At 44.7% G+C, this 27,573-nt stretch overlaps 2 protein-coding genes across 2 annotated transcripts; one reads left to right on the top strand and one right to left on the bottom strand.

Annotated features, from left to right (window-relative positions):
• Window positions 1-431: 431 nt before the first annotated feature.
• gabrp (gamma-aminobutyric acid type A receptor subunit pi) lies at window positions 432-3,788 on the top strand (the record flags this gene model as incomplete). Its single annotated transcript, XM_079228957.1, has 9 exons — window positions 432-484; window positions 630-742; window positions 867-934; window positions 1,019-1,236; window positions 1,992-2,074; window positions 2,246-2,383; window positions 2,485-2,637; window positions 3,163-3,356; window positions 3,456-3,788. 9 exons carry the CDS (start codon window positions 432-434, stop codon window positions 3,786-3,788), a joined length of 1,353 nt encoding a protein of 450 aa, XP_079085083.1.
• A 348-nt stretch (window positions 3,789-4,136) lies between these two features.
• Window positions 4,137-16,231, bottom strand: afap1l1a (actin filament associated protein 1-like 1a; the record flags this gene model as incomplete). Its single annotated transcript, XM_079228737.1, has 19 exons — window positions 4,137-5,078; window positions 5,626-5,751; window positions 5,855-6,030; window positions 6,769-6,936; window positions 8,278-8,392; window positions 8,884-8,956; window positions 9,067-9,212; window positions 9,318-9,529; window positions 9,612-9,731; window positions 9,950-10,025; window positions 10,627-10,710; window positions 10,834-11,013; window positions 11,104-11,318; window positions 11,425-11,520; window positions 11,676-11,814; window positions 12,223-12,302; window positions 12,417-12,500; window positions 12,649-12,774; window positions 16,201-16,231. 19 exons carry the CDS (start codon window positions 16,229-16,231, stop codon window positions 5,052-5,054), a joined length of 2,274 nt encoding a protein of 757 aa, XP_079084863.1. The 3' UTR covers window positions 4,137-5,051.
• Window positions 16,232-27,573: the final 11,342 nt, after the last annotated feature.

The following is a 27,573-nucleotide window of genomic DNA, read 5'->3' as shown; positions in this document are numbered from 1 at the left end:
ACACAAAAATAAAAATAACAGGGATGGAAGATGCTCAATATATACAGCAAAACTCAATATGTACAACGAAACAGCAGAGTGTAATAATTTAGGAAATTACATTTAAACAATAGAGAAAGTGCAAAAATGAAAAGTATGTGTCGTGTATATGCAGCTATACTAATGAATTCATGTTCCCCCCACCGACCCCATTTTCACAAGTAGGAGGCGCCGTTTTAACACACACCAAAGGGTGAGAATGGACATCTGCTGTACTGCTACATTTCCCCTGAGGGTTGGGAGCACGTTGGGTTTGTTGCTGCCCCCCCATGGTGAAACGGTGCCGTCCCCTGATATGTGTGATGTGATGGGTTCTTACACGTTCACTTTTTTTTCTCCGTTTTACCACAAGTCCCCGAGCACAGCTGCCGACCTCCGCCCGCCGATCCACAATGTCTGTCCAGCTGCACACGCTGCTGACCCTCAGCCTGACCTTTACACAGAGGTGAGAGACCTGAGGGCGGGAAAAAAACACATGCACAGGGTTGAGAACACATTGATATTTTCATGGATTTGAAATGCACTTCCTCAGCTCGTGCTCTGCTCCAACTTGTGTGGTTCCCTCTCTGTCCCTCTTTGTTTTCCGTCAGTGTTTGTATGTATTCTAACAACCACTGGGGAGAATGGAACGACTCTCAGCTGCAGCCCACGATTCAGAAGCTGATGAAAGGATACAACCGCTACCTGAGACCCAATTTCAACGGTAGGTGGGAGCTGGATAAGTGAGTGTTTCATTTAGTTTGAGCGGATGCAAATCCGTTACGTGTGCGGGTGACTGAAAACAGACTTTATTCCAGTCCTCCTTCCTGTGTCTCTGTTTTTTATAGAGGGCCCTGTGGAAATCGGAATGAGTCTCGACATCGCCAGCATTGATGCCATCTCTGAAATCAATATGGTACCCCACTCTTCTGACTGTGTGTGATGAAAGAAATGAATGAATACAACAACAACAAAAATCTTCTTTCCATCAATATGTCAGGACTACACGGCAACCATCTTCCTCCGCCAGCGCTGGCGGGACTCGAGGCTCGTGTTCCCTGGAAACGAGAGCGTCAGCGTGGACGGCCGCCTCGTGTCACTGCTGTGGATCCCCGACACCTTCATCCCCGACTCCAAGCGCTCCTTCCTGCATGACGTCACGGTGGAAAACCGCCTCATACGCATTTTCAGCAACGGGACTGTGCTCTATGCCCTACGGTACAGGTTGACGTTTATTGATCCGATCATATGATACTCGTGCGCGTTATTGTGCTGAGGATATTGAAAATTAAAGGGTGGCTCTAACGGAAAGAAAAAACGGGGTGAAAAGAATGAGAAGAGGATGATTTTAATTTTTCATGTTTTCATGATTGTCGTGGTAATCAAGCATGAATTGGCCTTGGGTTGTACTAAAAAAAGAAAAGAAAAAAGGCACTTATGTATCATCACTCAGTCATATAACTTGAGGGAATAGCTCTGAATTTCGGTATTTTTCATGGCCTTCAAACTATTCAGCCTGTGTTAGGGAAGATTCCCCTGGAGTCCCCTATGGCCACATCTGTCATGCCGCAATGATGCAGAACTTTATTATGACCGGGACGCTTTGTTGAGGACACAAAGGGCATTGTTGTGCAGGATGTTCTCGGTTTAATTTGAATTAAGAGTCTGATTTAATGAAGCTTATTGTATAAATAGTTACGTTTTACGGTAGATCCAAGTTGACCATGTTTGACACTCAGAAAGCTGCCCCGTTACTTGTGTTTTCTTATGTATTTAGCATGCTTTGCTAGAACTACAAACAGGCACAGAACACTATGATATCCTGAAGTTAGTAATATAGCCCCACTGTCTTTGAATTGCAACACCTTATACGCAATTAATGCATGTCTTTGTTCGTTTGATTGTTGTTAACTAGTTAATAGCTGCCCGGTCGTACATTTGTTTTTCACGACCTTGCTGTGATTACACAACAGCATCACGGCTACGATTGCCTGCAACATGGACCTGACCAAGTACCCCATGGACAGACAGGTGTGCACCCTGCAGCTGGAGAGCTGTGAGTACCTGTGAGCTCCATCGAGTGTGGACATTCATCACCATCATGTCATCCTATCACCACCATTTCCATCACCATCCGTGTAGTGAGTATCAAACTGAAGAGGCAATGTTAACATTAGCAAGTCAGATTCCAACCTTAATCAGTGTGTGTGTGTGTGTGTGTGGTCAGGGGGCTACAACCTGCAGGATGTGGTGTTCTACTGGACCCGAGGGAATGATTCAGTGAAGGGTCTGGACATTCTGCGGCTGGCTCAGTACAGCGTAGAGAGCTACTACACATCAGTGTCGGAGGCTGTGTACGAGACCGGTAGGACACTTCAACTCCCAGAATCCACCCTCGCATGTGGAGCTATACACAAGGGGAACACATCTAATGCATCACCTTTGAAATCTCGTCTCTTCCCGCAGGACAATACCCCAAGCTGGTGTTGCACTTCGCACTGCGGAGGAACGTGCTGTTCTTCATCTTGGAGACGTACGTTCCTTCCATCCTGCTGGTGGTTCTCTCCTGGGTCTCGTTCTGGATCAGTCAGTCCTCGGTTCCAGCGAGGACGTGCATCGGTCAGTATCAGATCCATCACTGTAATACACTGTAGATCAAAGTAGTATGACGTTAGTACATTTGAGTGCATCCATTTGAATTACTATCATGAAGAATCCTCATTAAATATTGATTTGCTGTATGGCTTTACGTATGTCTCTATGACATACTGATGCACGGACATAACATGGTTAGACAGATATGTACAAAGCAGAGAAAAAGGATCCAATTTAAACATAATAATAACATGCAACACAAAACTGATACATTATATACATTGAATTGTATCAATAGCTTAATAACCACTTAGAATTCCCTAAATACTAACAATAAATACATTTAAAAAAATCATTAAATTATTTATTTTTTAAAGCTCACATTTTGTGCTCACAGCATTTTTATTTAATCCAAAAAAATTGGACCCCGATATAAAGAGCGACAGTGTGAGCAAAGGAAAAAACAAATACGATACCAATACATGGATTAGAGGGTCCACCACTATCTTGCGGTATGAAACCAACACCACTGTATGATGTCTTTTCCAGGAGTAACAACAGTCCTGACAATGACCACACTGATGATGGGCGCCCGCACCTCCCTGCCCAATGCCAACTGTTTCATCAAGGCCATAGATGTGTACCTGGGAATCTGCTTCACCTTCATCTTTGGCGCACTGGTGGAGTACGCCTGCGCCCACTTCTATACCATGAAGCACCACACCGTCGAGGACCTACACAGGGTGAGGGAAACGTTAACGTTCAAACATTCAAATGCAAAGGGAACTCATTTGAAAACACGTTATATGATTAGAAAAACATTGTGTTGTCTTGTCTACCAGGAGCTTCAGAGGGAGTTCGATGAATCCAATGGGAACGGCTCCATCCCCATGTTCAGATCCACCCAACTGAACCGGTCTGTGGAGATCGGCTCCACGGCGGAGGAGCCCGGGGAGCAGTCGGCCAGCAGTGACACCAGGAACAATGCCGGAGCCCTAGAGAAGGTGTCAAAGCAGGGCTGCGGCCTCTCTTCAGTGAAGGACGCGTCCCGCCGGGTGGTATCCGTCTTCACTGTGGAAAACCCGCACGAGATTGACCGCCGCGCTCGCACCGTTTTCCCCACGGCCTTCCTCTTTGTAAATATCCTCTACTGGCTTTACTATCTCTTTTTCTGAGAGCTGAGCTACATTGATCATGTATGAATGGATGGCTTCCAACATTTTAACATGTAGAAAGCCTGTATCCGTTTATTTAATTACAATTCCACAGAACAAATGAGGATGAGTTAACTAGTTGTAAACAATACGCTGCCTGACCTGCATTGAATTGCCTTCATTACGTTGCTGCTGTTGATGTGTGCTTTCCTTTTCCTTGTTTTGGCTGTCATACATTGTTTGTATGAAACCATATACTCTATATTTACTTCACAGCATATCATGTGAAATTAAAGTAATAAGTCAGTGACGGAGAATGCAAAGTAGGTCTGTGATGTAACAATTGATTAAAGATCACCTGTGTGAGAATAAGACACGTTTATTATTCCCTTATCCAGGTAGGAGAACAGTAAAGTGCACAAGTCAACCACAGGTACGGCAGAAGAGTTGATCAAAATGACATACGGTGGAGAAAAAGGTTGGTTTGTGTCACCGAATAGCTCCACTTTGTTAGACACTCAATCACCTCCAGCAGGAGTATTTCTTTTTTACGTGTGCCAAAAAGAGTCAAGTGGATGTAGGATTATACAGCAGATGTTTTTTTTGTTTTTTTTTGCAGTGTAGCACAGCGCTAACAAAGTGCTTACACATGATAACACACTCCATGGCACATAACGGAATACCTCCGACAGGTATGACTAATGATGATGAGAAACAAACGTATAAAAGTATAAAACATAGTAACAGTAGTCATTTCTCACTCTGTACAGGCAGAAGAAGAAAAACAATACTATATAAAAAGGCACAATGTGGCTTAAACTACCTCCATCCACTTATTTCCCAAACACATCACATTTCTCAGACGGCACCTTAACAATTAAACATTTCACCCTATGCAACACCGCAATCCCCTTGTTGCCTTTCCATTACAACAACGTGCAATGTGCTTTTCAATACATATTTCTTGTGTCTTTCTTGCACAAACTATCTGCTCTTTCCTGTTTGCCACATTTTAATAAGTGTCAGAGACAATGGGAATACTTGGCTACAGACAGTGAGCAGTCCTTCCTCACGTTTGGCGAAGACCTTTTAGGAAGGAAGAAGAGTAAATATTCAGTGAGCTGCACCTCCACCTAGTGGCTGATCTTTTTCATTACAGTTTGTTTTATCCCTCTGTAGAAGTCTGTGCTGGGATGTGATGTGACGTTTTCTTTGGTCGGGCTGAATGTCACAATAGTCGGGCGTCCATTCAATGTTTCTCCAGTCCTCTCTGTGATGCTGCTCTTAGGTCTCTTTCTTTGACTCCCATTCCTGTGGAGGGTGGAACATATGTATGTGATTTGGTAACACGGAGGAAATAAGGTCACTATTCCAAGAAATGTATCTGAAATGATTACAGGTTAAACATGCATGCGAGCGTCCCAAAAAACACACAAAAAAACATTATAAAATATGTCAAATATTTGTCATAACTGGAGAAATAAGTTAGACTGTCCAGCTATTAGTGCGTCATTGTGTTTCTTATCAATTACTATAGAACAAATGAAAAACAAATGAATATGAATGAATTAATAATGTAGGTTATGGCTGAATGGCTGTAGCACTGCAAGTTACTGTTATTCTCACTAACTTTGTCAAACAAAATACAGGTTAGTCAATGACAGAACATGGAACACTTCTAAAAACTCTTTCTTTGCAGCTTCATCTCAAACAAACAATTTATTTATATTTAAATTCACTCATTTCCTAAAATCAAAAACGCTGTTAAATGCTACAAACTTCTTAAGACAATGTATGCCTTGGTGGTCCACAGTAGTGCACCAAACCTGCTTCTTTTACATCTATGCATCAAAATTACCTTTGCCTTCCTCATGACAGTTCCTGAAGAGGCGTAGACAGACAGAGGTCTCCGACGCATCTCTGCCGCGCAGTTTACTGGTAAAGACTCACTGTAGATATTCTGCGTCTTTTTTTTGCTGGAGGCCTACACGAAAAGGAAAAAAAAGGAGAATAGCAACGTGTCTGAGGGCGGCCGTGTGTGTAAACATGCATCTGTGTGTCTTTCCACGTCGAGAAAACAAACGCACCTTCGCTGGGGGTTTAGCCTCAAGAGGGGCGCCCAGCGCTCCACCGGCCAGACTTATCTTGAGGTTTTCTTGGACCCGAGTCAGCCGGAGCTCCAGGTCCACCCGCTCCGCCTCTCTGGCTCGACAGACGTCCTCCAGCTGGGAGACGCGCTTGTTCAGGGAGAACGACCTCCTCTCTGCTCCACAGAAACACACACAACACACAATGAGAACAACAAGGAACTAAAAAGGTAGATTTTGTATTTTCCAAATTCTTCAAGATGGTATATGAAGCGCTTTTACTTGACTACTTCAGAAAGACTATTGTACTTTTTACTCTCCTCCAGCTATATATACTCCCAACTCAAATTAAAACTTTACATAAAAAACCTGTGATGACTTTATAAATTGTGATATATTGTTATAGATTAAACTAAACTAAAGTAATGAAAGATAATCCAATTATTTGCTCCTCCGTGATGCCTAATGAGCACTTGTTAACAATGATTGACGGTTTGCAATCTGCTATGCTACGTTTACTCTTCCACCACTGCTGGCAGCATATATGTGACCCTCAAGGAAATAAATCCTATTTAGAAGGAATTTTCAGAACCATGTTTTGGGTTTTAATAATAAAAGCAATTAGATGTTCTAATGCTCCCTGTAGGGATGTTGTCTCCTCACACGGCCCTCTAATAATGGAGGTCAGAGAGCAGGGTCACACACACAGAGCAGCAATACACAATGAGCACTTCATGTTCAAACCTTCTGATGAATGAGCAGACAAATACTCAACTTTCTAACTAATGCTTTAGCTTCGGAAGTTAATCAACATGATCGTTATGGTATGGCTAATCTGATTAGTTTGAGACAACAGTGACGAGTTTCACTTTCCGGATATTGCCGCCTGTCTGGTTGGCTCTGCGTCTCCTTACCAGAGGCCGTCTTCAGCTCCTCCTTCAGCTCCCTCTTCTCCTTCCGGAGGGTCACGAGCGTATTCCGTATCCCGTCCCTCTCTCGTTCCAGCTCCTCCTTCTCGTTCAAGTAGCGCTTGGCATCCTCCTCAGCTCGCGTTTTCCCATACCTTCCATATTGGTTGGCGTCTGGGTGGAGTTGTTAGAAGAGGGCAAAGGTGAGCAGGGGTCAAATGTGCAGGGGTCATGGGGACGGAGACAAAACATCTCATAGTCATCTTGCCGTCTGTCCTCGTGAATGTCCCGAGAGGAGCAGGACGCCACTTCTACGACCTTACATGAAAGCGTAGCACGCTATTTTGTACCCTTCTTTCATAATGCAGACAAAAAATGACGGGAGGGCGATAAAATATAAACACACACACACACACACACTCCTGCAGAGGGAGAGGTCAGAAGGCAAGACAGTGGAGCTAATGTGAGTGTCCAATAAATCTCAGGTTACATCCTGAAGCTCTCAGCCATGGAGAGCTTCTGGCTCTTTGATGTGTCAGAACGCCACAGTGACGGCCTGTGAAACAGCACCGGGAGGAGCGGCGAGACGGCCGGACACGCCGATATCACGTTCCTCGACTCAGGACGCTCATCTCGAGAGGAGAGAGGAAGAAGGGAAAAATTGAGCCAGATAAAAGCTCAAATTTTATGACCGCCTGTGAATTGGTACACCACTGTAAGGATTGTATGAAGAGTGTAAGCTACAGCGGAAGTAGAGCGTTGCAATCCAACTCCTATGTGACACGCAACTATATTAAGAGATGCCATCTGTATTTTTCTCATTTCCCTCGAAGGGCAGCAGGCTGCTCCCCTTATCCTTTATGTATTTTATTCTTGAGGGAGACAGATGGAAAGCGTGACGCTGAAAAGTTACTTTCAAAGATATTTGGCCCGACTGTGCATATAAATCTCAGCTGTCTGGTTGGTTGTGCATCATATTGTGAATATTTTAGCAACAATGTACATCTGATTGCCATCATAACGCCTTTGATGCAGTACGGATCATTGACGTGTCTCACACGTGTGTTCATAACTTGAGTCAGCATCTCTGTCCAATATAAATGAGAAACACTGTCTCCTTTTGTATGTATGGAGCACTGATTCTAAAATGCAGAACTATCTCAATAACCTTCTGAAGTATCACGATTACTTTTACTGCTATAAGAAATCCGGAGAAAGAAGACCATCCCAGCGGAAATAGGCTTTTAGTTTCTCTGCTCCTTACGAATGAAATAACCTTCAGAATACCTGTTTCCCACAGTTTGTCTCCATCCTTGAAACACCAGTTGATTTTAAATGATTTACTTAATGACCTTGCTCTTGCCATCACTCAGTTGTCTCTCCTGCAACAGAGCGCTTGTCTGCACTGCATAAATAAAGAATTAAATCAACCTATCAGTATATCTCATGAGAATAGACTCAGCATCACTGGGGGAACGGCAATGCTACTTTGTTAAACCAGCTACACACACTTACTTGAGCCCGTTCGTTTGAGGGAGACTGAAGGCTTGGTTCTGTCAGAGTCGCTGCTGGAGAAACTTGAGCGCCGCTTCCCTTGATTCCCAGACTGCTGCCTGCGGCTCTCCCCGGACTGGGTGGAGTAGAGAGAGGGGTTAGAGGGGACATGGCAGATGTGGGAGGAGGGGAAAAAAGAAAGCAACGTTTGTATATTAGGCTAAGCGATGGACTGATCTTCAAATGTATTGGTTTGAGACGTCTGAGGTGTGAGATGTTTGTGGCTCTGGGTGCTGAGAGGCATGTGTTTAAGTGGGGTTAAGAAAGGAGTTTACAGGCTGTAAAACTGCCATGACCTCTTGCCTTCCTGTCACCAGTTTGATCGCTTGGTCTTTTTTTTTTTCTTCTCTCTTGTGCCCACACACTGCTTTTTCTCTGGCCTACAAAAAACGTCATTGATAGGCACGTAACAGAGCACTGTCTGTCCGGGTGACTGATATGGAGTGTCATATTCAGACAGTGACAGTCACCAACAGCTGAACACACACACACAGCCATGCAGCTTCTACTTGTCGCATCAACATAAAGGCATAACGGTTTATCTTAATATGAAAACGTGTGTCCCACCTGCATGTCCTCATTAGGGACCTCATCATACGTTCTGGAGTCTGTGTAGGTACTGCTAGAGGACGTGGCCCACCTAGGACCAGAGAAGAAGGAGACATGAAATCTGCATCCTAGCATTGATCTGTGGCCTTGCTTTGACCTCGTCTACGTATTCCAACTCCCTCCCCCCTCCGTCTCACTCACAGGAAGGAATGGCGTGCAGCGTCGCGGATGTTAGCGATGGTGTCCACGTCGACGTAGTCGTAATGCAGGGACTCCGGATCGGTCGCGGAGCCCGTCTCTGCCAAGAGGACGCCGAGCCACCTCCCAAGTTCCTCAGAGCTGCTGGCCTGAAAAGAGACGGGACTCATCAGCTTCCATTTCGACCCATTGTTAAAATAACTATACTGATTAGCATTGCTTTTAAAATAGCGAACACATTCGCAGTAGTTCACCTCCAGAGCAGCCACCGCCGTGCTGTTCCGTAGGATTCGGAAGGCAAAGGGATGTTTGGGTCCCAGCCCCGGGACCACCTCGCAGCCGTGGAGAGGGAGTGAAAAGAGGAAGGTCCGAGCGTCTCCTTTGTCGTGGTAGAAGTGCAGGGAGCCTCGGCTCACACAGCACCACTGCTCCCGCCACACCTGATTCACCAGCACCGACACGTAGCCTGCGAGGTAAATAAGCAAAGAATGAAGTGTCTGAAGATTTCAGAGGTCGAGAGACCAAAGGATAGTGGGGTGGGGTCGGACCTTGTCGAGGGTTGGTGTAGGAAGTCCGGGGATCTCCAGGCCGAGGGGGCTTCTTCTTGGAGAAGCTGATGATACGCGTGATTTTACGGCCCGCAGCGAAAGCCCCACGTTTCACCTTGCCTGCATCAGAAGTGGAACGATTAAACAGTTGCTTTTTGTCCCAATGTGTCTTTGACATGTGGAAACTGTGATTTATTTAAGATCGGCAACAAAACATTTCACTGCACTACGGGAAGTCACGTACAAACTCATCTTCTGATGACGATGTAAAGCAAATAAAAGTCATATTTGTATTTGACAAGCTGCTGTGTGGATTCGAGGCTGTTCCCCCGTCTCACCATTCTCTCTGCAGTTCTCAAAAGCTGACACACCCACACTGTCCGAGTCCGATGTGTTCCTCTCTGCCGAAAGCCTCTGAGGAAGAAGCACACAAACACAGGTTCAGACTTTCAACAGTGGAGTCTAAGTCCTACACAGGATCCATCTGCCAGGATCAAACTACAGCTAACGTGTCTTAATTAACAGTTAAATAACTATAATTGAGGGAATTGTTATCAAGGGTACGTGTATCTGCCTCTGTATTATTGAATTACTTCCCATAATGGCGTAATTAGACAAATAGACTTTTTTTCTCCTAATAACTCTATAATGGCTCTTTTCTCTTTAACCTGTGCTTTCATTCCTTCATTTTGCAGTTTATGTTCTGACAGGTTGGTCGGCTTTAAAGAGGATGTGCCAGCTCCAACACTGAGTCACCACCACCCCTTATCATTGCTGCCTTAACACCCAATTACACAGCACATATCCTCTTTGTGCTGCAAAACAAAACACAGGTATTACCGTTCACGGCGTCTCGCCAAGCAATTGTTTAGGAAGAATTGATAGTGACAACACAATTGCTGCATGCCACCAACTTTTCCTCACCTCAGCTGTAAAGATAAATTATGTCTCGAGGCTAAAGAAAAAAACCCGACAGGAACGTTCCAACGCAAACATCCCCTCCTGATGCACTTACCTTGTCAAGTTCAATTTTTCTTGGAATGATGGGAGATGCAGATTCCTCAGGCCCGGCGCTCTGACCGCTCCCCTCTCTAACAACCTGTGGGGTATTTTACACGTGTCACTCAGTACGAACGCTTCCAGCGATTTTTCACAAGATTAATGGCTGTGTTGCCAGTCTGTGTCCCTGCATGCAGACATGTCATTTGCAAGTGTAGCTCACCCTGAGCCACCTGTGGGCCTGCTCCTTGCTTTGTACAGCCAGCACCAGTGCATCTCCATTGGGTAAGGTGAAACGGAGTTCATGGTGCTTCCTCTTGCTGTCTTTGGGTGCATACACCACGGTGCATTGGGGCAGGAGCAGGTCCACATAGGGGTTTGTGTCCTTTGAACTCTTATAGCACTGCAGAAAGGAGGACATGCATGATACTGTCAGTTAAAGAAGAGAAGCCGTGCTTTCCTTAGGATTTTTGTTGAATGTTCAACTTCTCACCTGGAGTCTGTTCTCCCGTATGACCGTGAGCTGTTTCGCCCACTGGCCAAAGCGTTTCTTGCGCAGCAGGAAGGCACAGATGCGACAGTCCCTGGCAGGAGGCATGGAGCTCTCATCCGAGGGCCACTGATGAGTGAGTCGGACGCCAGGGCTCCTCTCTTCCTCGTCCTCCTCGTAGGACTCGTAGGAACTGCTCAGAGCATCAGAGTCGTTGTCTGCTAGGGCAACGGCAGAGAAGATAAAGTGTGTTATTTGTTGTAAAAGGGCAGGTTCTATCCTGTAATATTATTAATTTGGGGCGTAACAATGTTCTCAACTCACAGGAGTTTTTGCGGTGTGTGTTTATGGAGGTAGTGGGGTAGTTGTTTTCAGCATCTTCATACCCATCCTCGATAGAGTTGGGAGGGCTCGGCCTGACTGAAAATGAAAAGAAGGAACAAAATCCTAATTACTCCTTATGCTCCATCGTGCACTTTAATGTAACTTGTGCTTTGTAATTACAGACTTGGAGGTTGTTGACAGCTAAATGACACCAAGGACAACAAGTTCAGCAGAGGCGGGAAGATGCTGACCTCGTGTGATGATGTACTCAGGCAACTTGCCAGGACTGAGGGGCACTGCCTCCTCATAATAGTCCTCTGGAGGAGGTGTTGTGGGCAGAGGGGGAGGAAAGTCTGCTGAGTGCGGCGGGGCTGGCGAGTCTGCACATTTCTGCTGAGGGAAACACACAAACACAACTCTCAAATTTCCCTCACAACCATGACATATCTTTTTTCCCCCCACAGCCTATGAACTACATCATCAAAGAGATACAGAGTAAAACCCTCAAAATGATATCCATAAATTAGACACATGGGCTCTGGGCGGGCCCCTATATCCCAACTATTCCAGCAGCTTGCAGACTGATGAGCATTAGTGCACGGGAAACCCCCACAACATGGAATACAATCTCTCAATTCTCTTTGCTTTCTTCGTCACAAAGTCATGAAGAGGTGATTAGGGCCTCTGCAAAGTTGGATTTGGATGGTGAGAACTGAAAAGAAGCAAACAGCATACAGCCCACACACACTGTGTCAGGGAACTGATATTTCAATTAGGAACTGACTCTCGGCAACTTGCCTGTTTTAAAGTGTCAGTCTGCGTGTTCTTGTCTTCTTTCAGATCATCTGTAACATCCTTTAGGTCTCCAAGCTCGCAATCTATAAGAGACAACATTTAAACAGATACTTATATATAAAGAGAACAGGATATTTGTAGCACATTTATATCGATCGATGAACATTTTACGGCTCTGTGTTGGAGCTCAAACTCACCAAATGTCTCAAAGAGGGACTCTACGAAGCTGGTGCCATTCCTGTACACAGCTGAGTTCATGTAGATGTAGTCTGTTCCTGAAACTGGAGGCAAGGAAAGAGAGATTTTTAGATGTTGAATGTATTGCACATTGTAAAAAACCCTCGGAGAGTCGACATAAAAGCCAGACAAAACAAGAGGATGACGATAAAGTAAGACAGACAGACGTCATCTTTCCTCCTCCTCACTGACCTGAAGGCTGTATCTGCTGCAAGAGGTTCCACACGGAGGTCTTCTTCTCCTCCGTAGAGGAGCTGAGGCTCTCCTGGTCCAGCATCTTCAGCAGGACGCCCAGCTCACTCACCAACACCTCCATCGCTGCACAGAGCGGGGCAAAGGTCAGGGGGGGCACGGCTTCAGTTTATCAGGAGGGGGCAAAGGTCAGACGGACAAGTCTAAACAAACCAAAGGGGTAAATGTCACAGAGCCTCTCTCTGATTTGCTTTCTCTGCGTCTTTCTTTCATTTTCTGTCACTTTGCCTCGCAGTTTGTCAATCAATCTTCCACCTTATCACACGCCCTCCCTCCTCTCCTGGTCACAAGCCAGACGAAACAAGAGCGAAGGCCGGCTGTGACAGGAAACATGTTTGCTAATTGCTCATTAACCCAGAAAAAAAAGGGGAAGTGAAGCTACCCAAAATAATAAAAGTTAAACAGAATAAGAACAAACATCCTGCGCAAGGAGCAAAGGAACCTTTCTGCAGCAGCTCTGAAATGTTGCTGCCCCAGGCTGATTTGGCACGAACCCAAACTTCAATCAACTGATGATAAGAAGGTAAATGAAGTGCCCTGCAAAGATTGTACAGACGTTGGCAGAAATATTAGATTCTGACAAGAAGAACTGCAGCGCCTCTTTACAGAGCCCAAAGCAGGCCAAATGTACCAGCAAGCAGAATCTCACAGCACCTGATCTTTATCTGACAGAGGGGAGATTTAAAGTTCAGGCCTCACAGAAAGCTCAAGCTGCCTAAGGCAAGGCCGACCTCCTGCGATACACATTCTTCCCGGGGATCTCCAGGTTCTGGAACACTTTGAGGACTCGGCATACAGGAATATATGATCCACATCCCATGTTGATCTGGTCCACTCCCTGTTTTCAGAACCGAAGTTAAATAAACTGTTTCACTCCCCCGGGCTACTGGACGTCCTGGGAACAGGTCTGCAACCTGCTGCTGCTGCTGCTGATGGTGGCGTGTGCGTGTGCGTGTGTGTGTGTGTCTCTGCCAAAATGTTTCCCCCTTCTTTTTACAGTCTTCATAGCTTATGTTCTATTCTTTCTCTCTGCATTGTAGTATCCTAACACACTTCTCTTCATCTAGAATCCTGAAAACCCCCACAAAAAAAAAACCTGACGACTGGCTGAGTCACTGCTGGCACTGCAACCCTCACTGCACCCCCCCCACCCACACTCCCTCCTTCTCTTTCTCTCACCCTCACCCACCCACACACACATTTTCATAGTCCAGCCGCAATAGACCTGCTGAACCGTGCATCTTGCTGGGGTCATCCACGGGACAGCTGCTGAGCCAGAAAAGTCTTTTGTTCAGTGGGCGATCATATGGCAACACGTAAACAAACACAAAATACACACACACACACACACACACGCTTGTATGATGTGTATTTAGTGGGGCGTGTTAAAAGGTGAACTTTGGTGCACCTGTCAACAAGTTGTGAATGTGCAAGTTTGAGCGGCTTGTGATTTAGTTTAGGCAGAATGTTGCAATATTGTATGTAATCACCACTGACAAGTAGAGGTCTTGATAATCTGGAAGATGGATGACTTCGTAACTGATGTTTGTTCTACATTTCAGACTGCTCCCATCCCTAAAGACAGACATACTTTCCTGAGGTGGGTCTTCCTATGGGCTTCACAGTGCTCTGCCAAGGTTACAGTCAAGCGCAAACAGGGCCACAGTAGGTGTGTGTGTGTGTGTGTGTGTGTTCGCCTGCGTCCTCTTTACTAGCGCGGTTTCCTTCTATTGTTACAAAAAGCCCGCTTGCGCTCCGAGAAGTGGGCATGAGGATTTAATTCACGCGAGGGGAAATGGAATGTCTCCTCATTAAGATCTGATTCACCCAAGGGAAGTAAGGAAGTGGGGGTCGGGGACGGAGAGGAAACTCATATGAGAGTGGGATGTTTTGGCCTGGCGAGTGTGTTGTACCTGCGCCAGAGGTTCCAGCTGTTTAGAATCGGGCCGTAGCGCACCGCTGGGCTTCCCCTGACCCAGTGGAAGACGGAACCTTATCCACAGCATGACTCATTCACGGCAGAGAGAAACTGAAATTTACACCAGTCAGCATTAAATCAACTTTAACTCAGAAACCGAGGCGCTGCTTTCACAACGCTCATGAAGCCATTTCATTTTTATTATATCCAATTTGACGATGACAGTGTTATTCCGCTTGTGCCAGAATGAGCGAAGAGGAATTACTGCTTAGTATTTGGCTTGTGAGGCCCATAAGACCACCCTTCAATCCTCAGCCGTGCCTTGATAATCGACACCACACTACTCACAAGAGTTCTCGCACATCAAAAACAGCACATGAGCCTTTAAATCTCTGCTGCAACTCGGTGTGTGTGTGTGTGTGTGTGAGTGATGTGTGTCTTTGATGTCTTTAGAAGCCAGATAAAACAGATTGTGAGCCTAGCACCTGAGGGAAACTACACACAAGCTTGAATAGGATAATAACGCTACATGCAAACGGGTTTATGCTTCGGGTGGAATTGGAATTTTTGCAGCTACGGGAACATTACTTTACTTTTTCCATCCGTCAGTGAAAACGTAATGACATCTGAGACAACGCAAACGATGGGTGCAGGCAGTGCACCGTGCAGGGAAGTGGTGGGCCGCTCAAAGCGCAAACATTTACCTCCTCACACCCGTCTGACAATTGCTGTTAAACACTGGGCACATTCCTCACCTTGTTAATAGTGCAAGGCTCTGCAAAAATGTCTTTGTGCGAGTGTGGAAATGCAGTGAGGCCGAGACAGAAGTTTGTTTAACAGTGCAGGCTCAGACCTTTAAAAAGAGGCTTGCGTTAGCAGACCTTCTGTACAATCTGATAGAGGGAGAAGGGGAGGGGGAGCGAGGGCGAAGGGGAGGGGGTGGGTAATGTCAGCGAGTTGAGCACCTGTGCCAACACGTCCAACTAACCCTGAGATGAAGAATAATGTGACCTCAATCGGGTGCATAGGTTTGTTCTTCTCCCTCCTTTTAATGCCGAGGGCTTTCTGCATGCTGAGCTTACTTATCTTGTCGTACATCACACATACATGCACACACACACACACACACACACACACAAAACCACGCACGCACACAAATAACTTTGCAGTATGTAAAAAACAAAAGAGACAAAATCCACTTATTCGGCAGCAACTCTGTTTCACAATATCGTTGCAGGCAGACATTCCAGCTTATCACACAACAATCTGCATCCCACAAAGAGTCTCAAGTGGCTTCGTAAAAAATGCAACGTTTCACTTTTGAGTCTGGGCGGCAGACTGCTGCTTTCTCAACAATTCAACATCACTGCCTTTCTTGGAATCCCTGGCGAGCTCGCACGATGGCTTAAGGCACGGAGCGAACATCACGCCGACGCCTTCCTCGCATTCGGTCTCAGGTTTACGACACCTTCGACGTGCGTGTCCTCGCATTGTTGTCCGTAATATTCACATATCTTTGCAAATCCTTTTGCTTCAGATACCTGCGGCGTGAATGTCAACACTTCCACACTCACCCTCGACAGCAGTGGATGAGAGTCCCACCATTCTCCAGGGCTGTCGAAGGAGACCAACCGGTGTGTAGGAGATATTCCCGGAGTGGAAGCCTCTCCGTGTGCTTGGTTGGTCCTTAGTCTTTGTGTTGGAGGTGAGCAGTAGTCTGCCGACTGCTGAATTCACACTTCTTTGACCTCTCCCTTCCTCCCTCTGATCTGTTATCTCCCTTTACCTCCCTCCCACTCTGCCTCTCCTCTCTTGTCTTTATTTTTTCATGGGGGGGGGGGGGGGGCGGGTTAGGCAGACTGCAGTGGTGGTGCTCTGTGTGTGTGAGTGTGTGTGAGTGTGTGTAAAGCCCCCTCCGCTGTAATCCCGGGGATCGTGTAGCACCTGGGAAAGGCTTGCTGTGTAAACACACACATGTCGACTAATGGCTAACCCACATTCTTTATTCTTTCACATTCTTTCCCTCAATACATTATTAACCTTTAACTAGTTGCACATAAAGGCTGCCATCCAGATGATGCCAGTGAACCCATTCACATGCCAAACACAGCGAGGCATTGTACTCCTACATTAGAGTACAGAGTACATCTTTAGCCGGGTTACTTTCTCATGAAGATAACCAGGAAAATGTTCCCGGTGAAGCTGATGCTGCAAGTAACCTCGATATTTGAAATGCATTAGTTAAATTGTTTTTAAATGTATAAAGTGAAAGACCCAAGAGAGATTGAGTAAAGGCTTTGGAGTGGAGGTGGAGGCAAGTTGAGACTTTTCGGAGTTACACGGAGTTGACTTGTTGCCTCGAGGCGGACTCATGCGCCCCAACACGATGCGACACGCTGCCTTCAATCACAAGGGCACCAACGCTGCACAAACAAACCCATGAGCCCACGCAGACAGGTACACGAGTCACGGCCATATGCTCAGCGAGGCAGGACCCCGCACGCACAGACAAAACCACACCGCTGAGTGGAGGCGTTCACTGTAGATCAGCTGTAGGATGAACACAGTGTCAGCTGGCTGTCGGGCCGCCTGGTGCACAACACTGCACTGTGTCAGAGTAACATAGAACATGCAACATAACATTTATAAGACCACCCGTTGTTATAAATCCCAGTTGGACCCCTTTTTCAGCTTCGCCTATTGAACACATTTGGGGATTTTGCAGAGAGTTGAGTGAGAAAACCAATGCCACATCGTTATGGTGAGCAGGACAATAATGTTTTAATTGCTGTACTTATTCCAAAGCAATACTTTTGTTCAATGCATAATTTAAAGATTAATGTAAACATGTATTTCCACAACACATCCCCCCCCCCCCCCCCCCCCCCCTCCCCCACCATTTGACCCAAGAAGCAAAATATTCTCAAATGATAAATGCTCCCAGAACACAAGCGAAGAACTTGAAAGAAATGGTCTGACGAGTAAGATTTTGATTTAATTCAGATTAAAGAAAAAGAAAACAAGATGAAAAATAGGACTATAAGATTCATTTTCAGTTTTAGTACTTGATACTTGATGCATTTTGGTCACTCGTAAAAACTTGTTGAGGTTAGAGACCCCACTGCCTCAGATCCTTCAAAAATGTGTAGAAAAAGAGACTGTGATAAAAAAAGATGCCAATAAAGGTCACGGTGATATCGATGAGAGACACTGCAGAAATACCATCCAGACAATGAATGATGAGTGAGTGAGTCATACCCTGCACACATACAGAGGATTATGAAACATAAAATTCCAAGGATGTCCAAGTCGAAAAATAGAGGAGTAATTGCTTAACGGCGCAGACAGGAAGTGCCCCCGACCGTCTAATTCGATGCACAGGCCAGAAACATTCCCTGAGGCATTTCTAGCGTTTCCCAACTTTTACAAAATCCTCTCTTGCTGTGACAAATGCCCCGACTCACCGTGCTAGACTTGGTTATGGCCTCACAAACCCCTCCTCGCTGTGACTAAATGCGACCTCTGACCTCTTTAGTTAAGCTGTGAACTCACACTGGAAGACCACGGATGCCGGAGGAGGAGGGACGGGAAAGCACACCACGTTGTGAGAAATGATGAATGGGTACAACAGCCCACGTGCGTTGGAGTACAAGTGATGCGTTAAATACAAGGGAATATTAAAACCTGACCCTAGGGGGAGGCAGACTGAGCGATTGTTATATACAACTGTAAATCATAGCTTGTTTTATAATAAAAAAAGCCCAAAACTGCTGTATTTGGATGTATTGAACACCATAAGTAATATACAAGTGAAATATATGGTTTGGTACATGAAAAAATTCAAACGTCACGGATGTGCGAAAATGTGCCCCAATGCAAATTTTGAAGATCTCGCCTGAATTCTCTTTGTACTAAACCCTCTCTAACTTTGTTCTGCTTCACTTCATTTAAGTCAACCTTTGCAGAGAGAATGTTCACATATTGTGCTATGCTTTGGGTTAGAGTTAGACCTTACAGCTGCATCATTTCAAAGAAATAATCATCCTGAAAGTGCTTTTTTTCTAGGCGAACCTGAAACCTTTTCATTTTTGCTGTGTGTCATCTTCATTTACTCTTAACCAGTAACATATAGACATATATTTACACACCTGAACAAAATCTCACATGTGTATTTTATTATGATTGCAAAATTATTCAAATAGCCCTAGTGGTTGCAGAGATACACCCTTTTTAGTTTGGGTATGCAATTTTCGAGCAGAGGCCTAAACATAGCATGTTTTTTTATTGGTTAATCCGGAATCAACAGTGAGTTGCACTAATCAAGTCCACAACACAAAACATAGCTAAACGCACACAAGGGGGTGAGGCCTGCTGGACAAAGCCGCTGTGAGGAACTCAAAACGACCGTACCATCTGCGACTCCACGAGAGATCAGTATCTCATGAAAACTGCTGGGCTTTTCTTGGAAGTCTCCCCTTCCTTATTGTCTTTGGACATGTTGGATATCCAGCCATTTCCCCAACCTGATCTGACATGAAAGAGACCTGCAGGTTGAGAACTTTGAGGTGTCCACACACACACACACACACACACACACACACACACACACACACACACACACACACACACACACACACACGGGACAATATGACCCAGCAACTTTTGAAAGGAAATGAAAAACTTGTTTTGTATTTTTTTTTTGTGAAAGAGCAGAACCTTGTCTCATGTTAAGTGAGTCACAGAGGCTTTTCAGGTCAGAGACAGCACAGTGTGAATGTTATCTTCATGGTATGCGAAGGTTATCTACATACCTCCATCCAACTCAGTCATCAAAGCTGGGACGTGTGTCTTTGAATAAAAAAAAAGAAAAAAAAGAAGCTGAACATTTAGAAGACAGAAGAAAAAAATGAAACGGATGTCACATCTGTCTTATCCCGCACGTAAGCTCATAAATCACAGTCGTGTGTAGACATCACATGCTAACAAAGGTGAGGTAAGCCAGATGACCAGATGTGCTTTTTTTTTTATTACATTAAGAGCTGTGCCAACAGTGTCGTCTCCCAGCGGCCTGTGCCCCATCACGAAGAAACCTCCTCGCTCTCGACTCCTCAGATTCCAGGCATTTCCCAAGTCTGACGCTTCTCCTCTCCCCGGCACAAAACAAGTCTGGGCATTCGCGCTATCACCGGAGCTCACGACAGGTAAACAGAGACAGCACTGGTTTATCGGGAAAAAATCAGAAAGATTTGAGGTGGATGAACGCAGCCTGATTTCACATTTGAGTTCACGCATCTGAATGGCGTAGCTTCTCTTAAAGTCGCTATCATCGAGTGGAACGCTCCAAATGAGGGCCAATGTTGTTCTGTATCTGCTGGATGTGTAAAAAGGTGACTGTTTGCTAGCAAGTTATACGAAGGGCCAAAGAGAGCGATTTGGATCTTATTCCGTATGAAGCCAACAAAACACGTTTCCTGTCCTACATCGGTTAATGGGCTGGCCGACTGCATGGGGATGCCCCACGAGCTCCCTATAGAGATGGACTTCCTCCCTTCTCTGATGACATCACTTATCACCTCCGGCCTTCTGTTTCCTGTTCCTGTCAGCTGACCCGCTCCCCCTTTTACTGTACTGTCTCTGGTGACCCCATTCTCAATGCTCCTAGATCCTAGGCCAGATAGGATTGTACGGGCCCGCTTCTACAACTGTATTTCAAAAGGAATGACAATATAATGGAGCTTTTAAATGGGCCATTATGACAAACCGTCGTTTTTTCCGCTGCAGGTAGCCCCCTAGAGAGAGAGAATTTATTTCTCATGGTTTTGACATGTACGTTTATCATGTGGGTGGACATTTTTAGACGAACAAACAATGATGAACATACATACCAATACGCGCAACGCAAAACAAGCCGAAATCGAGCAGCAGGTGAGGTAAGCATGTGGAAACACTTCTTTGGTTTGGAGGAGTCGTAAAGGTGTACAAATTAAGGGGAGAGGGGAAAAAACATGTTCTCCCCACTGTTTTAATGGTGCACGGGAAGATGCTCCGGGTTATCATAAAACACAGCGGGAATCCCATCCCACACCCCATGATACACAAGCGTAACGCACAAATACAATAAATACACTAGAGATGGAAACGGTCCAGGGAAATGGGCGCTTTGAATTTATTTGTTGATACGTTCAGCAGTATTCTGTCCTAGTTGTTTTTTTTACTTCAGAAAGAGTTGGCTGGTACATTGACTTGCAGACGTATGTACCAGCTGATTGCTGACTTGAAAACACCACTTCATAATCTTAAATTGGGCAAAAAAACAAATGCAAAAGCATTTGGAGCGTGCATTCCACAGCACAATTACTTCCAGGCTTACATTTTGTTTAAGTCTTCCTAAAGTGAAGCAAACTAAAGATTAAATTCACCCTAGCTTTGCAAATATTTGCAGACATCATTTAAATTGTGTGCACGTGTATCAAATGTCTACAACACATTTCTAGCTTGAACGTGCATCCTCACTCTCTCACCAGGCCGCTCTAATGAGCTCATCACAGAGAGAGAAATGGACTCAAAGTCATTAGGCCTCTTCAGCGGCTGGGCCGTCTCCATGGTGATGGAGGGGGAGAATTATGGGTTGTTGCACTCCCACTCACCTGTTTAAGCATTAACTGGCTTTTGAAGGGCAGCACTGGAGCACAGAAGCTTTTGATGTTCACACACACACACAGACACACAGACACGCACACACGAGATAGCAGCAGCGAAAGAGTCAAGGGCCCCAGTTTACAGGTCAGGCTAGTAAAGTAATACTGCCCATTTTCCCACCTAACACCCACTGTGTTTATTCCCTGTGCTTTTGCATTATCTTAGAAGGCTTTAACGTAGGATCAGATTACATGTTATTAGCTCAATAATGGTGAAATCTGACAATTATCGCAAACAAAGATGTGTGCAACAGAAAAACTTCCCTTGCGCGCCGTGTAACACGGAGAAAAGCAACAACGAGGAATCTTTTACAGCGCATAGCAACCTGACACATTGTTATTCGTTGCGTGACAGTGTTCCCTCCTCCTCTCAAAAACACAGTTCATATCAGATTCATCCCTCCTGTAGTCCTTTTCTCACCCCTATAGTATCATCAAATGTGTTGTTTTTTTTTAGCACTGTGATAACCAAAAGTCAGTCTTTTACCAATGCATCATGGGATAGGCTAATCTCCCCAGCGACCATGAACAGAAGAAGTGCAGGTGTAGAAAGTGGACGGATGGGTAGAAGTCATACAACAGTAGCCATGTGGAAACAGTTGCATCTGGGTATTTCTCAATATGGACTCAGGTCAAAGGTCAGAGGTCAAAGGTCACAGAGCTGACCATGATGTAGGGGATGTCTGTCTGCTCAGGCTCCTTCCCCTCTTTCTCATTTCTTCATCTTCTGCTCCCTGATGTATTCAGGTCTGAGATGGCACAGAGGGCTTGACTCAGCCTGCTGCCAGACAAAGGCCCCACAGTGCAGTCGGTATTATTCAGATCCCAGATCTGCCCTGAGTCCTATGAGATCACCACAATGCTATGTCTCCCTCACACAGAAGCATTCACACACTGAGAAAGATGCTATTGGGCAAGTGGAAGCACTACTTTACTGATGTTGCACAGACAAGGGTAATATACACAAAACACACATGCATGCCCGCTCGCGCACACACATGCGCACACGCACACACGCACGCACGCGCACGAAAAGGAGCTGCTTTGTCTCCAGTTGGGATTTTTTTGTGTTAATGATATTCTGACCGGAGTGGAGCGGGTCTTCAGTTGTTCACCAGAAAACTGGGACACACTCTCAGTGTCTTGCTGTTGACATTCCTCCCTCTGACAAAACATTGTGCCCTGTTTTTCTGAATTTAAGCGATTATTGTCTATAAATTCAGAATTTCTTTTTTGAGGGACTTTTTAAAAAAAAACTTTTTAGGTAGCATCTAGCAATTTGAATTTGGCCAGTGCGAACCCCAGAGACAGGGGGGGCTATATTTTTTTCCATCCCAATTTTAGCTGGAATCACGTCTACTTCCGTAAAATATGGCTACTACAGTTGCATTGGAAAATAGTTAAAAAGGCACTGAATTTGAGGAACAAGCAGTAGCTGGCTAGCGGCGTCCCTTCGCCTCACCCCCGGCTGCTAGAAGACGACTCCTCATTTGGTCAGTTCTATCTGCACACCGTACTGTTAGAACTGCTAAACTGGGCCCAAAATTGCAATTATATGCTTGTATATGATCATAATTTCAATCATATTTCAGTGCTAAATTATGGCTGTTGTGAAGTAGCATTTAGTAAACCTAACTGACAACAGTAACTATTATGCTAACTAAGACTCTCTCTGCCAAGCCTTTCCAATAAATTGTAAATTTCCCCGAGTATCTTGCTTGTACCTGTACGCACACACACACCTGCAGGCAGAGTCACTTTTACGCAACAGGAGAAAACCCATATTTCTAAGTGACTTACACTCGATAGTCACCTGCTGTAATGTTGTGCAGCATATCTCCATGGAAACCCTATATAAACAGCTGTGCAGAGAATGACCATTGCCTTTGCACAATGCACAATGCACACACACACACACCCTGCACATCTCTCAGACTTATGAATCATAGTGATCTCCTCATCACCCAAGGGTTAAAGAGGGGAATTCCACTTCTTATAGGGCTGGTCCACAATCATCCATGATTTACAGCTCATGCATGATGGGGCATATCATACTCTTTATGTAATGTAATGTATGTATAAGCGTTCGACATGTCTGCACACTAATTGCATGGCAAAAAAAACCTTGATAAAGTTTGATAGGGCAAACAAAACGAGGGAACTTATGAGCCTTCCATGTATTACATTACATTACATTTCATTTAGCTGACGCTTTTATCCAAAGCGACTTACAATAAGTGCAATTCAACCATGAGTACAAACTCAGAACAACAAGGATCAAGAAAGAACAATTTCTCCAATAAAGTTAAACTATAAAGTGCCAGTAAGTGCCATTTTAGTGCTACTAAAGAGCTACTACGGCGCTACTTCCTTGTTCAAGGTGTAGTGGAAAAAGACCTGTTTTTAGTTTGCGACAGAAAATGTAGAGACTTTCTGTATGTAATGTATAATTAAAAACATACACGGAAGGGAGATTCCCTCTCCTTATATCTCCTTATTATTATAGCTGGTGTTTCAATTGGTTAGAATGGCAACAGTCAGCCATTTAAAAAGTCCAATCAAAAGATGTCCTTTTGATATTTAAATGAAGGTGAACATTGATGCCCAAACAATTTGTAATTAACTCAAAGTATAGCTTCTACTGTTTGTTTCCAACTGAGCATTTTTATAGAGTTATATTTTAGTTACATTAGCATTACATAGTAATGAGTAACATAAAAGCCCACGCAGTGAGGTCAGTGACCACTGACTGGATGACGACAGCAGACTGCTTTTTAATTGTGCTCTGTGACCCTGTTAACCTGGAACCACTGACACCATGTTGTAATTCAACTTTTAACAATTCACATCCTTGTTGACTCTCAAACAACATTCTCCACAACTTCCAGATTTGTATTATGCAAAAATGAATTGTTACAAATTCATTCATTTGTGAGAGGGGATACAGATTCCTCTTGGCGTGTGCACACACACACACACAGACACAGACACACACACAGACACACATACACACATGCAACGCACACTGACACAACACACACACAGGTTCTCTTTTCATAGATTTCTAAGTGGAATGTGGATATGCGTAGCAAACCATCTCATTAGAGGAACGCCATGGATGGAGAGGGATCTCATGCAGCAGACTTGTGTGAGCAGTTTTAGATTTACATGCATCATTGTGGGGGGCCATAGCAGATCACGGTTGGGTCCACAAGTTTTTCCATATGCTCCGAAAACAACCTGACAATAGACACAATTCATCATCACTGCTGGGCTACATCACAGACAATCCCACCCCTGCAATGCATCTCTGTGGGGACGGCCTCTCCCCTCTTACACCCACCTGGTGCTCTGCTGAGGCGACCGTGGAAACAAAACCTTTATTACACTGCTGCTGCAGCTGGCCTGGATAGCTCATGTCAAGAAGCTCCAACTATTCAAGCTTCAACCTGCCTCTCATCAACCTTACCAAGCTTCAATTCTGAATTTATGGAACTCCACACAGCAAGCTTTGAAGGACAAAAGAAACCCAACCAAAACAAGCATTGAGAGTTAACTGATTCATTAAAAGCTGTGCTAATCGATATGTTTTCATCAACAATCACTCATTTATATGCATGTATAGACTGAACAATCAATTGGGAGAATGTTAACACTTGTAGCCTTTATTTAGTACAATTCAAGGAAAAGTGATTGAGCAGAAGCCAATCCGGGGATTCAAAGACCATGTAAGCAGTAGTGTGCTCCCCGGGGATCACCAGCCGTCACCGTGTGCTTTCTCCTGCGGTGTTTACACAAACACAATGCTCAGATAGAAAGGCAGGCGAGCAAAAATTCCTGTGTGTTTGTATATGTGTGTGTGTGTGTTGAGAGAGACACACATACACACACACAAACAGGCGGGTATCTGGACAAGACCAAGACAAAAAATACTTCCTACTTTGGATTCCTTGTGACACTACGGACCAAACACACTGGTAACATGCACATAACATACACATGTACACTGACAAGGTGATGACGGACGGCAAATTAGTAATTCATGGGTGGGCAGGAAAGGCACAAGTGACATATGTGACTAAAAAAAATGTTTTCCTGAAGGCAAAGAGGCTGGTACAAGGTACTGAAAATAAAAATAAAGTACCATGTATATGCAGTTTGTCCCAATTCCTTTCACCTCTGGTTAGTTGAGTAAATATGTCCATTAAGTTTGATGTTCTAATTACTCTCGTGTTCACCTGCCTGGCGGCTGGAAAGCACTCTTTAAAGCCTCTACAGCTCTAAAAGCAGTCACATGGTACAGAAACATATCAAACTAACTTAAAGCAACAAACTGAACTGGGGGAGGGGGGGCAAGTGTTTTTGTTTTTAGTTACAATGTGGAAAAATGCTGTGCAGGGGGTCAACTGCACCGCTCCCAGAAAAACAACCCCACACACACACACACACACACATAGACACACACACACACACACACACACACACACATATAGACACACACACACACACACACGGGGTGGAAACACATGGTGCATTTCTTGCTATTCAACACAAAAGCACTGGTGCACTCCAGAGATTTCCATGAAGAAGTCATGAAGTCATGCTGGCGGTGTCCAATATCAAACAATGACAACCATGACCACTTAATCTCCAAATATCTCATCTCCACGTCCAGATATTTGCCTTGACTCAGGATGAGCGAGCTTCTCTTTCTATAAAAACAATCAAACTTCAGATGAGCCACTTGGTTCTCTGCCTCTCCAAGCAGAACAAAGCAACGCTATTTATATGTTTAAAGTGCACTACCATTGTGTATTAGATGTACAACAGGAGGGGGGATCACAGGGAAAAAGGAAGCGTCTCAGACAAACACACTGTCACACAGAAGGAAACAGAAATGGTCCGTGAGAACTAATTCAGTGCAAATGGGACATTTAGAAAAATCTTACGATTAGATGTAAACTTTTTCCAGCAAGTGTCTCATATGCCCACTGTGAAGTGTTAGGGAGCTGCAGTCAGAGGCATGTGTGTGTGTGTGTGTGTGTGTGTGTGTGTGTGTGTGTGTGTGTGTGTGTGTATGTATGTGTGTGTGTGTGTGTGTGTGTGTGTGTGTGTGTGTGTGTGTGTGTGTGTGTGTGTGTGTGTGTGTGTGTGAGTGTTGAGAGAGACACACATACACACAGACAAGGATTTCTCCCAATCTGGACAAGACCTAAAAATACTTCCTACTTTGGAGAAAGTGTGTGTGCCTGTTTGACAGCCACAAAGAGGACCAGTCAACACATCATAAAAACATGCATGTATAAAAGCTACCTTTTTTTTTTTTTTTACTAAATACTTTGAGTGAGCAAACTTACATTTGGTGCCGTTTGTTTCCATTCCTCTTTTGACGCCGTCCATGTGAGACTGGGGTGTTGGTATTTAGTGCTGCAGGCCCATGGATGACTGACTGAGCCTCCGCTGACATACAGTCGGTTCACCTCCGGCCCGCTGGTCGGGAGCTCGAGGCAGCTTCTCTGCTGGGTCCTAGCGCCTGCCCATCAGCAATGTGCTGCTGAAACTATTCCTGACGTGAATTAAGCGTATACTTATTTACTTCAATCACGCTGGGAAGCGTAACACGACTCACAAGTAACTAAGTCTGCACAGTAAATTAGCAAATTAGCAAACTGTAGCCATCAGCCGGTTAGCTTAAAACATACTGAAACAATGAGACCAGGCTCTGTCCAAAGCAAAACGAAACGCGCCAAACGGCTTCTCATAAAGCTCTCCACTTGACACGTATTATCTAGTTAACTTAATGTAGAGTCTACAAACATAAACATTGATGTCAAAATCGTCAATATCCCGGTTTACGGGGTTTTGTTCAGGGTTTGTGATCCTGGCCGCAGTCTATGCTGGTTTTGCAGGCCGAGAAATGGCGAAACTTCGTCAACTCTTTATGCTTCAGGTTGATTTCCAGATTAAACCTGCGAGGTAAAATCTGCAACTTTAGCGGTCCTGGTCGTCTGGACAGAGCAAGCTAGCTTTCCCCCCTTTGACATAGCGAATACATGTGTAATTCGCAAAATGTTAAACAATTCATTTAAACAAGATTAACAAGTGGTTCCCACACATTATTCTAATAAAAAAAGCAGACTGAATTTGTTTCAAGTTTAATTTTTAGTGACAAAATGAACAGTATTCAAAGAAAGTAAAGTCTTCAACAACCCTGGATCTTTGCCAGTATATGTTAAATACCTTGCAGAG

The sequence above is a fragment of the Taurulus bubalis genome (genome assembly GCF_910589615.1).
Source record: "Taurulus bubalis genome assembly, chromosome: 13".
Classification (NCBI taxonomy): domain Eukaryota; kingdom Metazoa; phylum Chordata; class Actinopteri; order Perciformes; family Cottidae; genus Taurulus; species Taurulus bubalis.
This window is presented reverse-complemented; position numbering and strand designations above follow the sequence as displayed.